Genomic DNA, 20,162 nt, shown 5'->3' with positions numbered 1-20,162 from the left:
GAGGGGGCTCAGCACCCAACACTCAGATTTCTGTGTCAGTAGTGACTCGTCCTCCACTTGTACATTGTTCTTCCTCCTCTTTAAGCTTGAGTTATGTGCAGTACTTCATGTTTTTAAAAACTCACTGGTTGCTGATGTTGTTCCAGAGAATCCTGGCGTCATTTAACGTGTTCTTGTGTTTGTCGTCAGGAACTGGCTCACGGTCTCGGAGAGTTGTTGAACTACGAGGGGAACGTGGAGGAGGACTTTTACCTCACCTTCCAGGTACCTGCCAATACTAGAAAGAATTCTAAAATGGTATTGTGCGAGTATTAACTCTTGTGGCTGCTTCAAATGTTGAATCTTCCTCTTCAAGACGCAGTAAGTTCCTCGTCATGACCATGTTTTACACTTATTACTTTATAAAGTTGCTCTGAAATCTGGACGAACGAGAGGTTACGAGAGTTCATTATGATGTAAAAAAAAAAGGCTTCACTCCTTCAGCTGTAATCAAGCCCCGCTTTGTTAATACAACGAGTCCCTTAGATGTGGAGAGTTCAGGCATTAATGACGCGCAAAGACAAGCCTAGGCGTTTGACCAATCACAGCCGAGTCGACGTGGTTATGTTCAACAAGATTTCATCCCCAGAAAAACAAAGTGTGTTCAGTGGGCGGAGCTTAAGATCATTTTCTAATGTCAATATTTCGATGAAAAGAGAGTTTTGTACAAACACACACTGATGATACAATAGAGTCACACATCACAACAACACACACACTGATGATACAATAGAGTCACACATCACAACAACACACACACACTGATGATACAATAGAGTCACACATCACAACAACACACACACACTGATGATACAATAGAGTCACACATCACAACAACACACACACACTGCTGATACAATAGAGTCACACATCACAACAACACACACACTGATGATACAATAGAGTCACACATCACAACAACACACACACTGATGATACAATAGAGTCACACATCACAACACACACACACTGATGATACAATATAGTCACACATCACAACAACACACACACACAGATGATACAACAGAGTCACACATCACAACAACACACACACTGATGATACAATAGAGTCACACATCACAACAACACGCACACTGATGATACAATAGAGTCACACATCACAACAACACACACACACTGATGATACAATAGAGTCACACATCACAACAACACACACACACTGCTGATACAATAGAGTCACACATCACAACAACACACACACTGATGATACAATAGAGTCACACATCACAACAACACACACACTGATGATACAATAGAGTCACACATCACAACACACACACACTGATGATACAATATAGTCACACATCACAACAACACACACACACTGATGATACAATAGAGTCACACATCACAACAACACACACACACACACTGATGATACAATAGAGTCACACATCTATTTAAGACACACTTAAATCAACACTTTCCCTTTAAGTCTGTACTCTATACGAGCAGTTCTAGTCCCGAGACTCTGAGGGAACATTTTGTGAGAGTTATTTCCAACTCCCTGGTAACAGAGAAGCTATAGGTGGACACGAACACACACAACACACACACACACACAACACACACTCCGGTGTGAACCCAGTGACACTCTCGGACTCACAGGCAGGTCTTTTCAAACCAACACTGACCACATGGTTTTTTCTTAGACTTTAATGTCCGGAGAATACATCTTGTTTGTAGAAGGTTCGTGATGTTGATCCACTGACGCCACGTTGAATTCTCCTTCATGACATGAAGTGTCTCAGGAGGTCGACCTTGAATGAACCACTTCTGGACTCGTTTTATATATTCTGTGAATAGAAACAAGATGTCGACTCTTGCCTGCAGCGACAGGATGTGATGCGTCTAGAAGTTATATTTCCTCTGGAGCCTCATGAAGAAGAAATATAACCTTTTCTAATGAGGATAGAAATGATGTCAGTCGAGGATATTAACATGTTTTTAAGGTGTGACGTTAAAATAAAATAAGAAACTATTTATCTTTTTCATTTTAAATATATTTCATTTAATAGTACTTATTTTAATAATTAAAAACACTTAAATAAACATTTATTTATATTTATTTTGTTGGATTGGTTATGATAAAAAAAATGACATAAAATATTAATTATTATATAAATAATATATATATATATATATATATATATATATATATATATATATATATATATATATATATAATAATAATCATATATTTAATTATTTATAATTAAATTACTATTATCAGAATTGGAAACTTTTATTTCCGTGTTTTATGAGATTTAAAAAGTGTTTTAAAGTCATGAAGAATAAGATTATCTTATTGTGAATTATTTCATTATAATACAAGGTATTTTGTTAAAATATAAATCATAGAAATAATTATAAAAGATAAATAAGATTCTATTGAATAAACAATAAAAACAAATACGTGGTAAGTAACATATTAGGATATTTAAAAACGTTTGAAAGGCGAGATATATTAAAGATAAGTTTTATCTATAATTATTTAATTATAATACAAGGTATTTTGTTAAAATATAAATCATAGAAATATTTATAAAAGAAGATACATTTATTTATAAATAAGATTCTATTGAATAAACAATACAAACAAATATGTAGTAAGTAACATATTAGGATATTTACAAACGTTTGAAAGGCGAGAGATAATTAAGATAAGTTGTATCTATAAATATTTCATTATATTACAAGGTATTTTCTTTAAGTATAAATCATAAATATAATTATAAAAACACATTTATTTTATGGAATAGGAAATACAATTTTATTTATAAATAAAATCTATAAAAAAAAATTAAATAAATCAAGTTTATCTATTAAATAAACAATAAAAAATACTTGGTAAGTAATATATTAGGATATATGTTTGAAAGGCGCGAGATAATAAGAAATAAGATGACGTTTTTGTGAAATACTTAACAAATCGTAACAAATAATAATTGATAAAACTTTAAGTTCTTAAAACATTCAAATTTCATAGAATATACTGTAATAATGAACAATAGAAACCATTAACAGCATAAATGTTTATAAAGACGATCAATGTGAAATATTTCATTTATTATTGTATTTATTCTGTGGGACAGAAAGTAATTAAAAAAAGAGAATTTAAATTATATTTAATGGATGGTAGAAATCAGTTTTAAAATAGTAGGAGCTTCAATAAGTAATACATTTATTTTTAGTTCCCATATTTAAACATAAATTCATGGTTGAATAAGTTAGATATAAGTTTGATTGATGTGATGTAACTGATGATCTTCTGCTCGGCGTCAGGTCTTCCAGGAGGACATGGGCGCCGTCCGGGCCCACAACCTGAAGCCCGGGGGGGACAAGATCCCAGTCACCAAGCTCAACAGGAAGGGTGAGTCCAGTGCGGAATGATAAGCTGCTCCTGATCACGTGACCACAGGTCCAGGTCGCGTCATGGAAGGGAAATTCTTCTGACCTTTGACCCGAAGAATCCAGGCGGAGACAGGAAATGAATGTGAATAGAAGTATTTGAAGGGATGATGAAGGTGAGGCGAGGGATGACGTCACTGCTTGAGGCGCCGTCGGGTTGATGAAGAGTTGATGAACGACTTGATTGACAGGACGATCTGGATGTGTAGCTGCGTGTGTGTGACCAGGTGTGTGTTTGTTCTCCACAGAGTACGTGCAGCTCTACATCGACTTCCTGCTCAATAAATCCATCTGCAAACAGTTTTCGGCGTTTTACCACGGATTCCACAGCGTGTGCGCCTCGGATGCTCTGATGGTGAGTCGTGTGTGTGTGTGCGTGCATGTGTGTGTGTGTGTGTGTGTGTGTGTGCGTACGTGTTGTTACTCCCGATCTCTCATAACGCTGCTGCTGATGTAACTTCCTGTGATGCAATGACGCTTGAGTTTAATATCATCACGATCAAGAGACTTTAGTCAGAAACAGGAAGATCCTGTTGTGACACGACTTTTACTGTAACAAGGTTGAGTCATCAGCTGACTAGTTAGTCTTCCTCCTGCCCCCCCCACCCTCACCTGTCCGTCTCTCCATCCCTTCTGTCTTTTATTGAAGTTTGAAAAAGTAACGTGTATAAATGAGTGATTGAATGACATGAGTGAATCTTATCAGCTGATTGTTTGTTCTAATCAGCCGATTATTTGTTATCATCAGCTGATTGTTTGTTGTGATCAGCTGATTGTTTTTTATAATCAGCTGATTTTTGTCATGATCAGCTGATTGTTTGTTATAATCAGCCGATTATTTGTTATCATCAGCTGATTGTTTGTTGTGATCAGCTGATTGTTTTTTATAATCTGCTGATTTTTGTCGTGATCAGCTGATTGTTTGTTATAATCAGCCGATTATTTGTTATAATCAGCTGATTGTTTGATATAATCAGCTGATTGTTTGTTATCATCAGCTGATTGTTTGTTGTGATCAGCTGATTGTTTTTTATAATCAGCTGATTTTTGTCGTGATCAGCTGATTGTTTGTTATAATCAGCCGATTGTTTATTATGATCAGCTGATTGTTTGTTACGATCAGCTGATTGTTTGTTATAATCAGCGGATTATTACGATCAGCCGATTGTTTGTTACGATCGGCTGATTGTTTGTTACGATCAGCTGATTGTTTGTTACGATCAGCTGATTGTTTGTTATGATCAGCCGATTGTTTGTTATGATCAGCCGATTGTTTGTTATAATCAGCTGATTGTTTGTTGTGATCAGCTGCTGCGTCCGGAGGAGGTGGAGATGCTGGTGTGTGGGAGTCCAGACCTGGACATGGGGGCTCTGCAGAAAGCTGCACAGTACGAGGGATTCAGCAAATCCGACAACACCGTCCGGTAAGGTTTTTTGGCCTTTATTTTGAAATATATTCAGTCCTTTTTTGCTTTTGCTTTTTTTTCTAAGTAAGTAAGTAATAGTCATTTGTAAAGATCTTCCTAGACCAGGGTCACAAAAACCTTTAACAATACACAGTTAAAAGATATACTTTAAAAGATCAAGACACATAAAACAAACACAAGAGTCTCAGAAAATCAAGGAAAAGCTCAAATAAAAGTGTCTTCAGATGTTTCTTGAAGGAGTCAGTAGATCATCAAACACAGAGATGTTTCTTGAAGGAGTCAGTAGATCATCAAACACAGATGTTTCCTGAAGGAGTCAGTAGATCATCAAACACAGATGTTTCTTGAAGGAGTCAGTAGATCATCAAACACAGATGTTTCTTGAAGGAGTCAGTAGATCATCAAACACAGATGTTTCTTGAAGGAGTCAGTAGATCATCAAACACAGATGTTTCTTGAAGGAGTCAGTAGATCATCAAACACAGATGTTTCTTGAAGGAGTCAGTAGATCATCAAACACAGATGTTTCTTGAAGGAGTCAGTAGATCATCAAACACAGATGTTTCTTGAAGGAGTCAGTAGATCATCAAACACAGATGTTTCTTGAAGGAGTCAGTAGATCATCAAACACAGATGTTTCTTGAAGGAGTCAGTAGATCATCAAACACAGATGTTTCTTGAAGGAGTCAGTAGATCATCAAACACAGATGTTTCTTGAAGGAGTCAGTAGATCATCAAACACAGATGTTTCTTGAAGGAGTCAGTAGATCATCAAACACAGAGATGTTTCTTAAAGGAGTCAGTAGATCATCAAACACAGAGATGGTTCCAAAGCTTAGGAGCAACAGTCTGGAAGGATTTCTCTCCTCTGGTCCTGAAGTTCAGGAACCATCAGTAGATTCTGATCCACAGACCTCAGAGCCCGAGCTGGGGTGTAAGTCTGGATCAGATCACTGATGGAAGGTCTGACCATGAATAGATCTGAAAGTAAGAACCAGAATTTTAAAATGATCCTGAAAGAAACTGGAAGCCAGTGAAGAGTTTTAAGGATCAGAGAAATGTGAGTTCTTCTACTAGAGCGGCGGGGAATCCTGGCTGCAGAGTTTTGTATGAACTGCAGGCGAGAAGATCCTTCTGGTTTGGACACAAAAATAAATTGTTACAATAGTGTTGACGACAGAAACACAAAGATCCAGATCATGTTGTGACATCATTTAGGTTTAGAGATTTTTCTCAGTTGAAAAAGTTTGTGTTCAGTTTTCTTCAGTGTTGAACTAGAGACATGTCTTTATCAAATACAACACCCAGGTCTCTCAGGCTCAGTTTGACAGACTGACCTAAGTCACCCAAGTAGTGACTCAACCCTGGAACTTTATCTTTAGGAGGAAGTTTTGTCCACATTTAGCTGCAAAGTGTCGTCACAGAGGTGAAGTGTTTTTATCAAGTTTCTATAAGTTCTAACTTCTATTATTACAATACTTTTTGCACTTCGTTGTTGTATTTTCTTAAAATAATATATTTTTAATAAAGTGACATGAACCACCTGATAACATCTAGAGCGTGAACTTCAACACGTTCTTCCTCGTTATCATCAAGAATCTTTTTTCTTGAGAATCAAGGCTGGGAAAGTGTGGACGTGACACTTGCCAACGTGACGTTGCAACACACACACACACACACACACACACACACACACACACACACACACACACACACACACACACACACACACACACACACACACACACACACACACACACACACACACACACACACACACACGTACACACACACACACACACACACACCCACACACACACACACACACACACACACACACACACACACACACACACACACGTACACATACACACACACACGTACACACACACACATACATACATACATACATACATACATACATACATACATACATACACACACACGTACATACACACACACACACGTACACACACACACACACACATACACACACACACACACACACACACACACGTACACACACACACATACATACATACATACATACACACACACGTACATACACACACACACGTACACACACACACACACATACACACACACCCACACACACACACACACACACACACACGTACACACGTACACACACACACATACATACATACATACACACACACATACATACATACATACACACACACGTACATACACACACACACACGTACACACACACACACACACACACACACACACACGTCCAATACTCATAGTTGAACACGTAGCTGTGAGTCTTGTATCATCTTTCATGTTATATAACAACTTTCATCTGAGTGTCTTTCACACTTGATAACATGTAGAAGATATTATTGTTATTATTATTATCAAGTACATGAAGGAAACAGGTGTTTTATCTCAAGGTCACCTTGTAATGAATCACACCTGTGTTGTTCTCAGTATTATCTTGATCTTTAAAGTATATACTTTATTGAATATTGTTTTGATTGTTTAAGCGCTTTGTGACCCTGGTCTCGAAAAGCGCTCTATAAATAAATATTACTTACTTACTTACTATGATTAATAAGACAAACCATCAACTTTTCTTTCTCTTCAAACTATTTTCTTTGTATCTGTTCAACATTAATTAGTAAATGAATCAACAATAAACCGGTAAAAACATTTTAACAAATAATAAATTAAATAGAAAATAATACATTTTCAATAAAACAGAAACGTCATCGCAAGACATGTCGTAAAACCTTCAAATGGTTATTTTCCAATAAAGAAGGTCACAGAACAACAAATGTGTTCGAAGTATCCCTTGTGTTGTCTCTAGGTCGAGGTGACCTAAATGTGTTTGTGGTATCCCTTGTGTTGTCTCTGGGTCGAGGTGACCCAAATGTGTTTGTGGTATCCCTTGCGTTGTCTCTGGGTCGAGGTGACCCAAATGTGTTTGTGGTATCCCTTGTGTTGTCTCTGGGTCGAGGTGACCCAAATGTGTTTGTGGTATCCCTTGTGTTGTCTCTGGGTCGAGGTGACCCAAATGTGTTTGTGGTATCCCTTGTGTTGTCTCTGGGTCGAGGTGACCCAAATGTGTTTGTGGTATCCCTTGTGTTGTCTCTGGGTCGAGGTGACCCAAATGTGTTTGTGGTATCCCTTGTGTTGTCTCTGGGTCAAGGTAAATGGTTATTTTCAAATATAGAAGCTCAGAGATAAACATGGGATGAATAAAAAAAATCACTTGTCACGTAATTTATTAATTTTTTTAAACACTTTTGCACTTTATTATATTTTCTTAATAATTAATCATTATTAATAGATGATAAATTGTGTTTATTGTGCTGAATAATTGGTATAATTTGTACACACAACACCGACTTTTTATGTGTCGTGGCAACATACAAAAAATAACATATACAAATAAAATACATTGAATTTAATTGAATAATATACATGATCAGTTCAGAATTCAGTGACCAGGATGTTCTGGTCCGTCTTGAGCTCGGTCTCCTGCTGAAGATCACAATAATCAGTACTTTTGAGTGGAGACCTGGTTGTGATGATTGTGTCGTCATGGATGGATCTGGATCTGGGTCTGGATCTGGGTCTGGATCTGGGTCTGGATCTGGGTCTGGATCTGGGTCTGGATCTGGGTCTGTAAACTGGATCAGTTTGTGTTGTTGAAACTTCTACGAAGAGGCTCCAACTATGAGCCCCCGTTACTGGAAGCCATCGACTTTTTAGCAAACATCTACTGCACGACCTTGACCCGCCGAGACGCTGCTGATGCTACGTGTCGACATGATGTTTGTTTTCTAACAGCGATAGTTGAATCAATGTACATGTGATTTATATTTATGGTATATAAAAAGTAGTTATTACACTGAGGTCATTTAACTTTACTTACGCTCTATTGTTCCCGACATCCACGTCCTCCAGGAACAAACCCTTGTTTAGAAGCTTCAGGTTCACTTGGGATTAATGTCGTTTCCTTCCTTTGTTGCTCTTCATTGTAGATGTGACGACTCACAGGAACAGACACACAAGGGTCTCAAGGTTCTGCTGGAGAAACAGTAGAACGACCTTCACGCTTGTGACTGATTTGAAAAATGTTGTTTTTTAAACTATCACATCCATCATTTCATCGCTGGTTATCGAGGAGGTGACCTTCAAAACTAGAAGACTTTTGGGGGAAACATGGTAAGATAAATGTGTTAGTGGTATCCCTTGTGTTGTCTTAGGGTCAAGGTGGCCCAAAGGCCCAAAACAAATGTGTTTGTGGTATCCCTTGTGTTGTCTCTGGGTCAAGGTGACCCGAAGGCCTGTAAACCAATTTTTTGGTGGTATCCCTTGTTTGTTTCTGGGTCATGGTGACCCGAAGGCCCAAAACAAATGTTTTTGGTATCCCTTGTGTTGTCTCTTGGTCAAGGTGACCCGGAGGCCCCAAACAAATGTGTTTGTGGTATCCCTTGTGTTGTCTCTGGGTCAAGGTGACCGGAAGGCCTGTAAACCAATTTCTTGGTGGTATCCCTTGTTTGTTTCTGGGTCATGGTGACCCGAAGGCCCAAAACAAATGTTTTTGGTATCCCTTGTGTTGTCTCTGGGTCAAGGTGACCCGAAGGAGAGAAAACAAATGTGTTTGTGGTATCCCTTGTTTGTTTCTGGGTCAAGGTGACCGGAAGGCGAGAAAAAAAATGTGTTTGTGGTATCCCTTGTGTTGTCACCATGACATTGATACCATTGTTATTACAGACTCGCTACATAACACCCTTAGATTAATTGCACTCACTGACTCAAAAGAAGTTCTGCTCCCTGGTGTACTCAGGAAACGAAGGATTCACGACAACTAGAGAAGAAATGGTGTTTAACAAAAAACGATTAAATCTAGTTCTGGCAAGATAAGTTAAAAACATACAGGGCTGCACTACAGACGGCCAGAGCCAGCTATTACTCATCACTTGTAGAAGGAAATAAGGAAAAACCCCAGGTTTCAGCACTAAGACCTTTTTGTTGTTTTGTTTCTGCTTCTATTTGCTTAGATTGTTGGAGGAGTTCTAGACACCGAGCTCTCTCTCTCTTTCTCTCTCTCTCTCTGTCTAACCTTTCTCTGCATTCTGTTCATCATCTGTGCAGTTGAAACACCTTTCTTCTCTCCCGGATCCAGGACTCTGCAGCCGTACTCTTTCCTCTCACTGTATCATCCCTCTCTCTTTTCTCCATCCCTCTCTCTTTTCTCCATCCCTCTGTCTTTTCTCCATCCCTCTGTCTTTTCTCCATCCCTCTGTCTTTTCTCCATCCCTCTCTCTTTTCTCCATACCTCTGTCTTTTCTCCATCCCTCTCTCTTTTCTCCATCCCTCTGTCTTTTCTCCATCCCTCTCTCTTTTCTCCACCCCTCTCTCTTTTCTCCACCCCTCTCTCTTTTCTCCATCCCTCTCTCTTTTCTCCATCCCTCTGTCTTTTCTCCATCCCTCTGTCTTTTCTCCACCCCTCTCTCTTTTCTCCATGCCTCTCTCTTTTCTCCACCCCTCTCTCTTTTCTCCACCCCTCTCTCTTTTCTCCATCCCTCTCTCTTTTCTCCATCCCTCTCTCTTTTCTCCATGCCTCTCTCTTTTCTCCATCCCTCTGTCTTTTCTCCATCCCTCTCTCTTTTCTCCATGCCTCTCTCTTTTCTCCACCCCTCTCTCTTTTCTCCACCCCTCTCTCTTTTCTCCATCCCTCTCTCTTTTCTCCATGCCTCTCTCTTTTCTCCATCCCTCTCTCTTTTCTCCATGCCTCTCTCTTTTCTCCATCCCTCTCTCTTTTCTCCATGCCTCTCTCTTTTCTCCACCCCTCTCTCTTTTCTCCATCAGCTCCAGCTTTCTTCTAAAAAGGATTTTTAGAAGTTTTGATTCTAGTCTTTGTTAAACTGTCAGGTGTCTTGAGATAAGTTTGGACTTTAACTAAAACCTTCTCTGCTGGTCCAGATGCTTCTGGGACGTGGTCCTGTCGTTCCCGCTGGAGCTGCAGAAGAAGCTTCTCCACTTCACCACAGGAAGTGACCGGATCCCAGTGGGAGGGATGGCTGACCTCAACTTCAAGATCTCCAAGATCGACGTCTCCACCGACTGGTGCGTTACTGACACTCGTTACCCATAAACCTCTCTGACGTTTGATGGAATCATTGTTTTGTTAAACGTGTGTTAAGTCAGAGTCACTGGTGAACAAGCTCAGGCAGGTCCAGAGTCACAGCGGGTGCAGCAGATAAGATGTTGAACATTAAACCATGAATCTGGGTCACAATATTGAAGGGCTGCGTTCGGCACACCCACACACACACACACACACACACACACACACACACGCACACACGCACACACGCACACACGCACACACGCACACACGCACACAAACACATGAACACACATACACACACACGCAAACACACATTAACAAACGCATACAAACACAAACACATACACACACAAAAACGCATGCGCACACACACGAACATATACAAAAGGAAACACACACAAAAACACACACACGAACAAACCAACACACACACAAATACACACACACATCAACAAACACACACGAACACACACATACGAACACACACACGAACACACACACACACACACTGAACAAATAAATCCTTGTAAGAACATGGTATCGTCATCTTAGTTAAACACTAAAATATTAGTGTGTCTGTGAACGTATGTGGAGACACACAACAAACATCTTTGTGTAGATCTTTATTTAGCATCTTTGACTTTGAAAAGATTTAAATTCCTCAGTCCAGTGATATCTTCAGAATATCTTCAGAATAAATAAATAAAATCTCTGAATCATTTGAAATAAATGATGAAAACTTGACTCGGCTCAGTCATGGATGACAAAATGTGACGATCCCTTGTGTTATCTCAGGGTCAAGGTGACCCAGAGCCTAACGCTAATGTAGTTGTTCCATCTAAAGCTAACTAGCTGCTAGCATGACAACAAAGCTAACGTAGTTGTTCCATCTAAAGCTAACTAGCTGCTAGCATGACAACGAAGCTAACGTAGTTGTTCCATCTAAATCTAACTAGCTGCTAGCATGACAACACAACTAACGTAGTTGTTCCATCTAAAGCTAACTCGCTGCTAGCATAACAACAAAGCTAACGTAGTTGTTCCATCTAAATCTAACTAGCTGCTAGCATGACAACGAAACTAACTAGCTAGCTAGCTAGCTGCTAGCATGACAACACAACTAACGTAGTTGTTCCATCTAAAGCTAACTCGCTGCTAGCATAACAACAAAGCTAACGTAGTTGTTCCATCTAAATCTAACTAGCTGCTAGCATGACAACGAAGCTAACTAGCTAGCTAGCTAGCTGCTAGCATGACAACACAACTAACGTAGTTGTTCCATCTAAAGCTAACTCGCTGCTAGCATAACAACAAAGCTAACGTAGTTGTTCCATCTAAATCTAACTAGCTGCTAGCATGACAACGAAGCTAACTAGCTAGCTAGCTAGCTGCTAGCATGACAACACAACTAACGTAGTTGTTCCATCTAAAGCTAACTCGCTGCTAGCATAACAACAAAGCTAACGTAGTTGTTCCATCTAAAGCGAACTAGCTGCTAGCATGACCACAAAGCTAACGTAGTTGTTGCATCTAAAGCTAACTCGCTGCTAGCATAACAACAAAGCTAACGTAGTTGTTGCATCTAAAGCTAACTTGAAACTTGAAAATCTCACTGACTGGTATTGAATTTGTATTTTTAGGTTCTTACAAAGTCTTGTATTTAACTTTCTGCAGAGCTTGTGACCCAGCTGTTGTTTGTATTTGGAGTGATTGATGTGACGGCTTGATTGACGCCAACAGAACCTTCACAGACAGACTTGAGTGACATGTGCTTGTGTGTCACAGGTTGCCGGTTTCTCACACCTGCTTCAACCAGATCTGTCTGCCTCCGTACCGGACCAGGAAGGAGCTGAAGCACAAACTCACCATCGCCATCTCCAACGCTGAGGGCTTTGGGCTGGAGTGACACATGCACACATACACAAGTACACACATGCACACACACAACACACACAAGCTAAGCTACCCCCCCCCCTACAGCAGGAACATGGTGACAGGATGAAGCCTTGATTGATGAAGTTTGATTGACGTCCACGAATAGAAGTCAGTCGATGACAAACTGTGTTGCCAGTTGTGTAGATGATTTCCAGACCAAACTCATACGAGGTGATATCAGGGAGAGTTTGTTGTGTGTTTATCACCAGAACTACTGAGTGTGAATCTGTTGTTTGTGAGTTTGTAACTTCACGGTGGAACCTTTTGGAACCTGAAGAACCCATTTCTCTTCGCGTCGCACCTCAAAGAAAACGCCTCCGAATCTTGCTTTTCAAAATAAAAGCTCACCTATCATGCTTGGTTTTGCTCTCAGGAATATGACAAGACTCGTGGACTCGGCTCCTCGAGTGATGGTTTTTGTTTTGTTTTGGTCCTTAAAGTCATGAAAGGTCTGAGTTTAGACCTACTTTGATCCGAGCGGCCTTTGGTTCTGGTCTTTGTACGGAAGTTTATCAGTGTCACTTAAATCAACACTTTAAAAAATCATATATTTTGGAAATATAATTAAAATGTGATCCAAAAAACGGTCAAAAATCAACCCTTGGATGTTCTGGTGACACTGATCTACTTCCACGTCCAGTTGAAGATACACAAAGACATGTTGATAAAAGAGACACAAATGTTAAAAGTACACAAAAGACAAGTCGTTGGTTGTAAAAGATTGTTGATGAATTAAAGGTTGTTTGAAGGTTTCAAAGGTACTCAGGGGAAGTTTGGATTCCTGCACAGTCGGGTCAATACGTTGTACAGTGTTTAGGGTTTATTTTGTTGTCGTTGTTGTCGTTATTTTCGTGTGAACCAACAGTTTGTGTATATTTGTTTTGGGTTCCAGTTGCTCGACAGGATGTTATGAAGATATTCCGGTTAAAATGAAGGAAGTTTATTTTATATATTTTCTAAAGGAACGGTACAGTAGCCACTGTAGACATTTTTCATTGTGTGTTTTTGTATTTGGACGAAGGTTGTGTTCGAACATATTGATAAACTTTGGATGAAAAGATTGTTGACGTTGCTGCCTGATCGACTGAAGACGGCAGCAGAAAACATAGATGTATTGTTTATCATCAAGAACGCTGCACAAACAAGAGGAAAAACCAGAACAAATACAGTGGATTTCGAACCTGATGGTTTTGTGTCTTCAATAAATGTTTTTGTGCTTCAGAAATAAATGTTGTCTCTTCTTTCATTTATGAAGTTGTGGAAAAGAAACAGGATCAACTGTGTCAAAGACTTGAATTCATTTTATAATTCAGATAATTAAAAAATACATTTTCTAATTTCAATTCTTTCTTAATCTGTAGCCTTTTAGATAAAACTTTAAAATGTTTTGTAATATATGACATTTCCTGACTAACTCAGTCTTCCTCTCCAGGACGCAGTAAGTTCCTCATCATGTCCATGTTTTAAACTCATTACTTTATAAAGTTGCTCTGAAATCAGGGCGAACAAGAGGTTACGAGAGTCCATTATGACGTAACAATGGCTTCACTCCTCCAGCCAGCTTTAATCACGCCCCGCGTTGTTAATATAACGAGTCCCTTGGCGGTGGAGACTTTCTCGATTGATGATGCGATGTGACAAACCTTGATGCTTGAACAATCACAGCAGAGTGGGTGTGGTGATGATAAACCAGTTTTGTACAAACGGACACATACTGAAGAGGACAATAAAATTCCAAGATCAATTTAAGAGACACTTAAATACAGATTAGTTGAACATTAATGGTTCATTTCTTGTTTTTCAAAGGCACTGGAAACACTGATTAAATTGCAGCCACCATGACTCTGCTTGGTGTCTGGTCTTCTGGTCTAACTTCAGGACCTCAGCCTCTAACTTTTAAACAAGATACAGATGTAATTCATCTTAATGTACAATGATATGCAATGATGGATTTTCTATGTGGATTTTTCATTTGATTGTTATTTTGTTTTACTCACCTTTATTTATAAAGCACTTTAAAACAACAGCAGTTAATACAAAGTACAAGAACATAAAAATATCACTAAAATAAGCACAGTTAAAAAACACCAAGATAATACAATACCAAATAAAACAACTAAAAGGCAGAAAGAACAGCTACCGAGTCTCATGCTGTGTTTAAAGCCAGGGAATAAAAGTTTTAGGATCAGGTTTTACTATTATTTTCTTTATTGTTATCCTTTTGCAGTTACTGTATTGTAGTTTTGTTCTAAGAAAAGGTGAACAAATCAATGCCAGATTCATACATTTATGTAACGTGATATTTTTGCTACATTTTTAAATGAAAACCAAACTAAAGTTAAGAAAAATGAACTTATATTTTGTTGAGTCTAGAGAAACAGAATCTTCTGTGTTCTTTTGTTCCCCGTGGGTGAACTGTGAGTCCAAATGTATTCTGGTCCACACTGGCAGCCGAGTCGCCCTCTTATGTAACTCTAACCGTCTTGGTCCCGCTGGATTCCGGGACCCCCGCGACCTCTGAACGAGCCAAAAATCCAGTCGATTGTTCGGATCCGGGTCACAGATTCACGTCAAAATGCTCAGAGTTTCCAGGGCAACAGGAGAAGTTTCTAGTGTAAGGACTGAACCTGCTCATGGTCCAGACACAGTGTTGAGGTTACATAAGAACACACTGGTCTGCTGACTCAGCACTTCTCTGCAACTCCTCAGAGAAAATGTCCTTCACCCTGTGGTCTTCTCTGAGGTATCCACGAGGGGTGATAGAAAATATCCAAGTACTTAAGTATAGCTATATTTTTTCGTTAATGTATTGATATTAAAAAAATTTGCACAATCAACATCCAAAAATTCCCATCCCTTGTTTATTTTTGTGTTGCAATTTAACTTCCGACCACTAGATGGCAGAAGCTACAATGAAATCCCACGAGATCCTTGTGATGACTGAGGATGAGAGGATACTTTTTGGACATAACTTGTTTAAAAACAATGATTCATTACAACATCGTAAAGCGTCATGTGGTCTGTAAATTCTGCAACACAGTACTCCAATATATTGTTCTTCCTATAGTATTGCAATACATAGCAATACATAGTATCGTACTTTGTCTTAAGTATTGCCAGATTTTTGCCAAACTCCATCTTTTATCTACTGTACGAGTCTGGCAGCAGGTCCTTGACTAGTCCTAAGACTTCATCTCGATGTGAGTTCTATGTCTGGGGCCCAGATTCAGGGCGAGAACAAAAACAAACTCTTTGACATGGAGGTTCTGTGCCGGAATTGTCCTACTTTGATGACCAGAACCAGAACTGTTATCGTTCGTCAAACAAACAAGGATGTAGGCCACGGCTGACAACATCTCTGTCACTCAGTAACACATCGACCTGCTGCCATTGTGGCCCCGATGAGCTCAGCGCTTGAACCTTGCTTTTTAACGTAGGCTTTTAAAAATGTCCCCCAGGTTTAGGAAGATGAGGTCAGAGCAGGTCCAGCCCCGACTCTCATTGGTGGATTCTTGTTCAGGCCCACTGGACTCTTTCCAAAACCGGCTGGAAATAAAGTTTGTTTTTGTTTTTTGTTTTTTTTCAGAGGCTCTTGTTATCTCAGGTTTTAATATCAACGTTTAATCGTCAAATTACAAACACCAGACTATATATGGAGCAGGTTTGAAGTCAAGATTGTGTTTTTCATATTTCTGTTAGGCATCATCAGCCTCCACGTTTACATCTGTCTCGTTTTTAAGCTTTTGTTACGACAATTACATCAGTAGTAACAAACACAAGATGAATCTGAGTGTTGATCGATGGACACTTTCTAGCCTCGACGTCCTCCATCTTAGTGACGTAGATGAAGCTAAACTGAAGCTAAACTGAAGCTAAACTGAAGCTAAACTGAAGCTTAACTGAAGCTTAACTGAAGCTAAACTGAAGCTAAACTGAAGCTAAACTGAAGCTTAACTGAAGCTTAACTAAAGCTAAACTGAAGCTAAACTGAAGCTAAACTGAAGCTTAACTGAAGCTTAACTGAAGCTAAACTGAAGCTAAACTGAAGCTAAACTGAAGCTTAACTGAAGCTTAACTGAAGCTAAACTGAAGCTAAACTGAAGCTAAACTGAAGCTTAACTGAAGCTTAACTGAAGCTAAACTGAAGCTAAACTGAAGCTAAACTGAAGCTTAACTGAAGCTTAACTGAAGCTAAACTGAAGCTAAACTGAAGCTAAACTGAAGCTAAACTGAAGCTTAACTGAAGCTTAACTGAAGCTAAACTGAAGCTAAACTGAAGCTAAACTGAAGCTAAACTGAAGCTAAACTGAAGCTTAACTGAAGCTTAACTGAAGCTAAACTGAAGCTAAACTGAAGCTTAACTGAAGCTTAACTGAAGCTAAACTGAAGCTAAACTGAAGCTAAACTGAAGCTAAACTGAAGCTAAACTGAAGCTTAACTGAAGCTTAACTGAAGCTAAACTGAAGCTAAACTGAAGCTTAACTGAAGCTAAACTGAAGCTAAACTGAAGCTAAACTGAAGCCAAACTGAAGCTACGTCACTGACGACGCGTCTTCGGAGCAGATACTGACGTAAATCACGAGAGAAAACACTAATTTTTACCACAAAACAACACAACAACAGTAGTAACACAATGAAACACAACTTAATAACTTGTTTCAATTGGAGAAAGGTGTTGTCAAGTGTCAGTGATAGAGTTTCAACGACTGGTTACAATCAGTGTTAAAAAGTAGTAGAAGAAGAAACTGTCGAGTCATTTCCTGTTAGTGTGTAGCAGCAGAGTTTGATTTGAGACAGAACTACATGTACATAAGTGCACTGTCTCAATGTGTACTGTAAAGCAGTGCACTAAGAGAAGTGCGCGATTTAAGACACAGTAAAAGTATTTTTCTACCTCCTATAAACGCTACAATTCAACTTCTGCAGGCGCCATTTTGACTCTCTTCTGACATTAGACCCCGACACCCTGTCATCTAAAAAGTCGTCAGGTCTGCAAGTTTCACGTCATTCATTTCGATTTCATCTTTTTTAAACACTTGTCTACTAACATGTAGGTTCCCAAGAACAAAATGATTAACAATGTCAAGAGTTAAAAAGTGATCCACACCCACAGACTGTGCTCAGGTCACACACTTGGCACAGAATTCCAGAGAAACCTTGTTTCATAACCTGCCTTCTGGCACACAAGGTCCAGACATGCCGCATACTTCACCTCGGAGTCATGTCACTCATGTGTTTCGCTGCTTTGTCAATAACTCCGACGCACCTGTGATTGTGATCCAATACTTGTTCCTCTGCCAGAGTGAGTCCTGTGACTCCGGTCTCTACTAATAGAAACATCAAGGTGACCTTGTCAGTTTGGCCAAATAGTTGAAATGACAAAGTAGGAAAGGTCAGATTGCAGTTTTTGTTTTTGTTAAGCTGTGGCTCCGGAGATAATGTAATAACACAAAACCCTTCTGTTGATATAATGGAATCCCAATAAATATTGGTAAAACTAACTGGTATATTATCACAGAACTACATTACACACGTGTGAACTGACCATTAAACCTGTACATCTTTGTATGGATTCCAGAATCTATGTTAGATTCAATTCCTGAGGGATTTTTTTCACCTAGAAGACAGTGTAGTTCAGAGGTCACCAACCAAAATGAGAGTGTGACGACAATACCAACGCTATCAGGACCAGAGTTGTTGCTGGTTTCTGACCACTGAACTACTTCCTGCCGTATCTCAAGTCACACCTCAAAGAGTCAGTCGATCTGTTGGGGTCGGGGTCTTATATCGGTGGAGAGTCAAAATGGCTGTCCTCTTCAGGTATATTTTGTCCTCTTTGTATAAATCACCTTCAAACGTGGACTTGGATCGACTCATGTGGTGCAACTTTACCTCAAACAGTGTCTACACGACACATTTGGCAAGAAAAACATTAAAGATGGAATCAAAGCCTCCTCTTGTAGGAAAGTTGGATGCACTAATTGTAGGATGTTCTCACATCAGGGCCTCGGGGCAAAGTCTGTTTGTCTAAAAATCTGTTGTGTGAACATAAATCAATCCTGACTTTGAACCTGATCTTCTTTCCAGTCTGAACAACAACCCACGACACATTCCAGACTCCGAACATGTAGCACCTGAACGCACCGTATGATCATTCTGTCGGTTCTGCTTAAAGGAAACAACCGATGATGACGATGCATTTGCATGACTGCTTTCACGGTAATGACACGAAGTGACAAACGTGTGATCGTCTTAAAGCGTGTGAATTAAGTTAATCTTCGAGATGTTTACGCTTTTATAGATGGACGTTCATCTGAAACTTGAAGCCCTCGCTCACGAGGTCATGTCCATGTACTGACCAGTGAGGACGAAAGTGAAAGTGATGAGGTTTTAAAGGTTAAAAAGGTTAAAAGGTGTAGTAGTTTGTATGTTTTTGACATTTGAAAGTATGCTAAGAATCTTAAAGAGTAACAGCCTCCGGTCCGCTTCAAAGCATGTTGGCCGGAGTCATGTTATCACTCATCAGCTGATGGAAGGCGACACTCGGACATACTCGTGGGATATTTTAGTTGATGGCCGAGGTCAAGCCGGTCTCGTAGTGACGTCAATGAGGAAGTTTCTGAAAGGCATACCAGGCACGGTCGTCACCACACGTGTGACCCTCACACGTATGACTCAGGATTGAAACACCTCCGTTTAAGGGTTTAACTGACGACGGTGTGAGGCGGACGTTCATGATCTCAATATGAAGGATCCACTGCCTCCTGTCGACTCTCAACCATTCTACCTTTTCTCGACTTACACCCTGAAACATTTGGAGTATGTAGTTATGAGTAAGTGAGTAATTTATATTTATAGAGCGGTTTTCCAGACCAGGGTCACAAGGCGCTTAAACAATCAAATCAAAACTCAATAAAATATATACTTAAAAGGGCAAAACAACACAGAGACAAACAAAAGAGTCTCAGAAAATCAAGGAAAAGCCTGAATAAAAATGTTTCTTGAAGGAGTCAGTAGATCATCAAACACAGAGATGTTTCTTGAAGGAGTCAGTAGATCATCAAACACAGAGATGTTTCTTGAAGGAGTCAGTAGATCATCAAACACAGATGTTTCTTGAAGGAGTCAGTAGATCATCAAACACAGATGTTTCTTGAAGGAGTCAGTAGATCATCAAACACAGATGTTTCTTGAAGGAGTCAGTAGATCATCAAACA

General features: G+C 39.4%; 1 protein-coding gene across 2 annotated transcripts in view; it reads left to right on the top strand.

The window, feature by feature from the left end:
* Positions 1 to 14,168, top strand: part of hectd2 (HECT domain containing 2) — a 35,075-nt gene extending 20,907 nt beyond the window's left edge. For both annotated transcript variants that reach the window (XM_087802864.1, XM_087802863.1), the window contains exons 17-22: positions 190 to 264; positions 3,346 to 3,433; positions 3,720 to 3,826; positions 4,780 to 4,895; positions 10,863 to 11,006; positions 12,796 to 14,168. In XM_087802864.1, the coding sequence (XP_087658990.1) occupies positions 190 to 264; positions 3,346 to 3,433; positions 3,720 to 3,826; positions 4,780 to 4,895; positions 10,863 to 11,006; positions 12,796 to 12,916 (651 nt within the window). In that variant the 3' untranslated portion in view covers positions 12,917 to 14,168. The remainder of the gene's footprint in view (positions 1 to 189; positions 265 to 3,345; positions 3,434 to 3,719; positions 3,827 to 4,779; positions 4,896 to 10,862; positions 11,007 to 12,795) is intronic.
* The last annotated feature ends 5,994 nt before the right edge of the window (positions 14,169 to 20,162 follow it).

Source organism: Callionymus lyra, chromosome 11 (genome assembly GCF_982586985.1).
Source record: "Callionymus lyra chromosome 11, fCalLyr1.hap1.1, whole genome shotgun sequence".
NCBI classification, from domain to species: domain Eukaryota; kingdom Metazoa; phylum Chordata; class Actinopteri; order Syngnathiformes; family Callionymidae; genus Callionymus; species Callionymus lyra.
The sequence above is the reverse complement of the archived record's forward strand: the minus strand, read 5'-3'. Positions and strand labels throughout refer to the sequence as shown.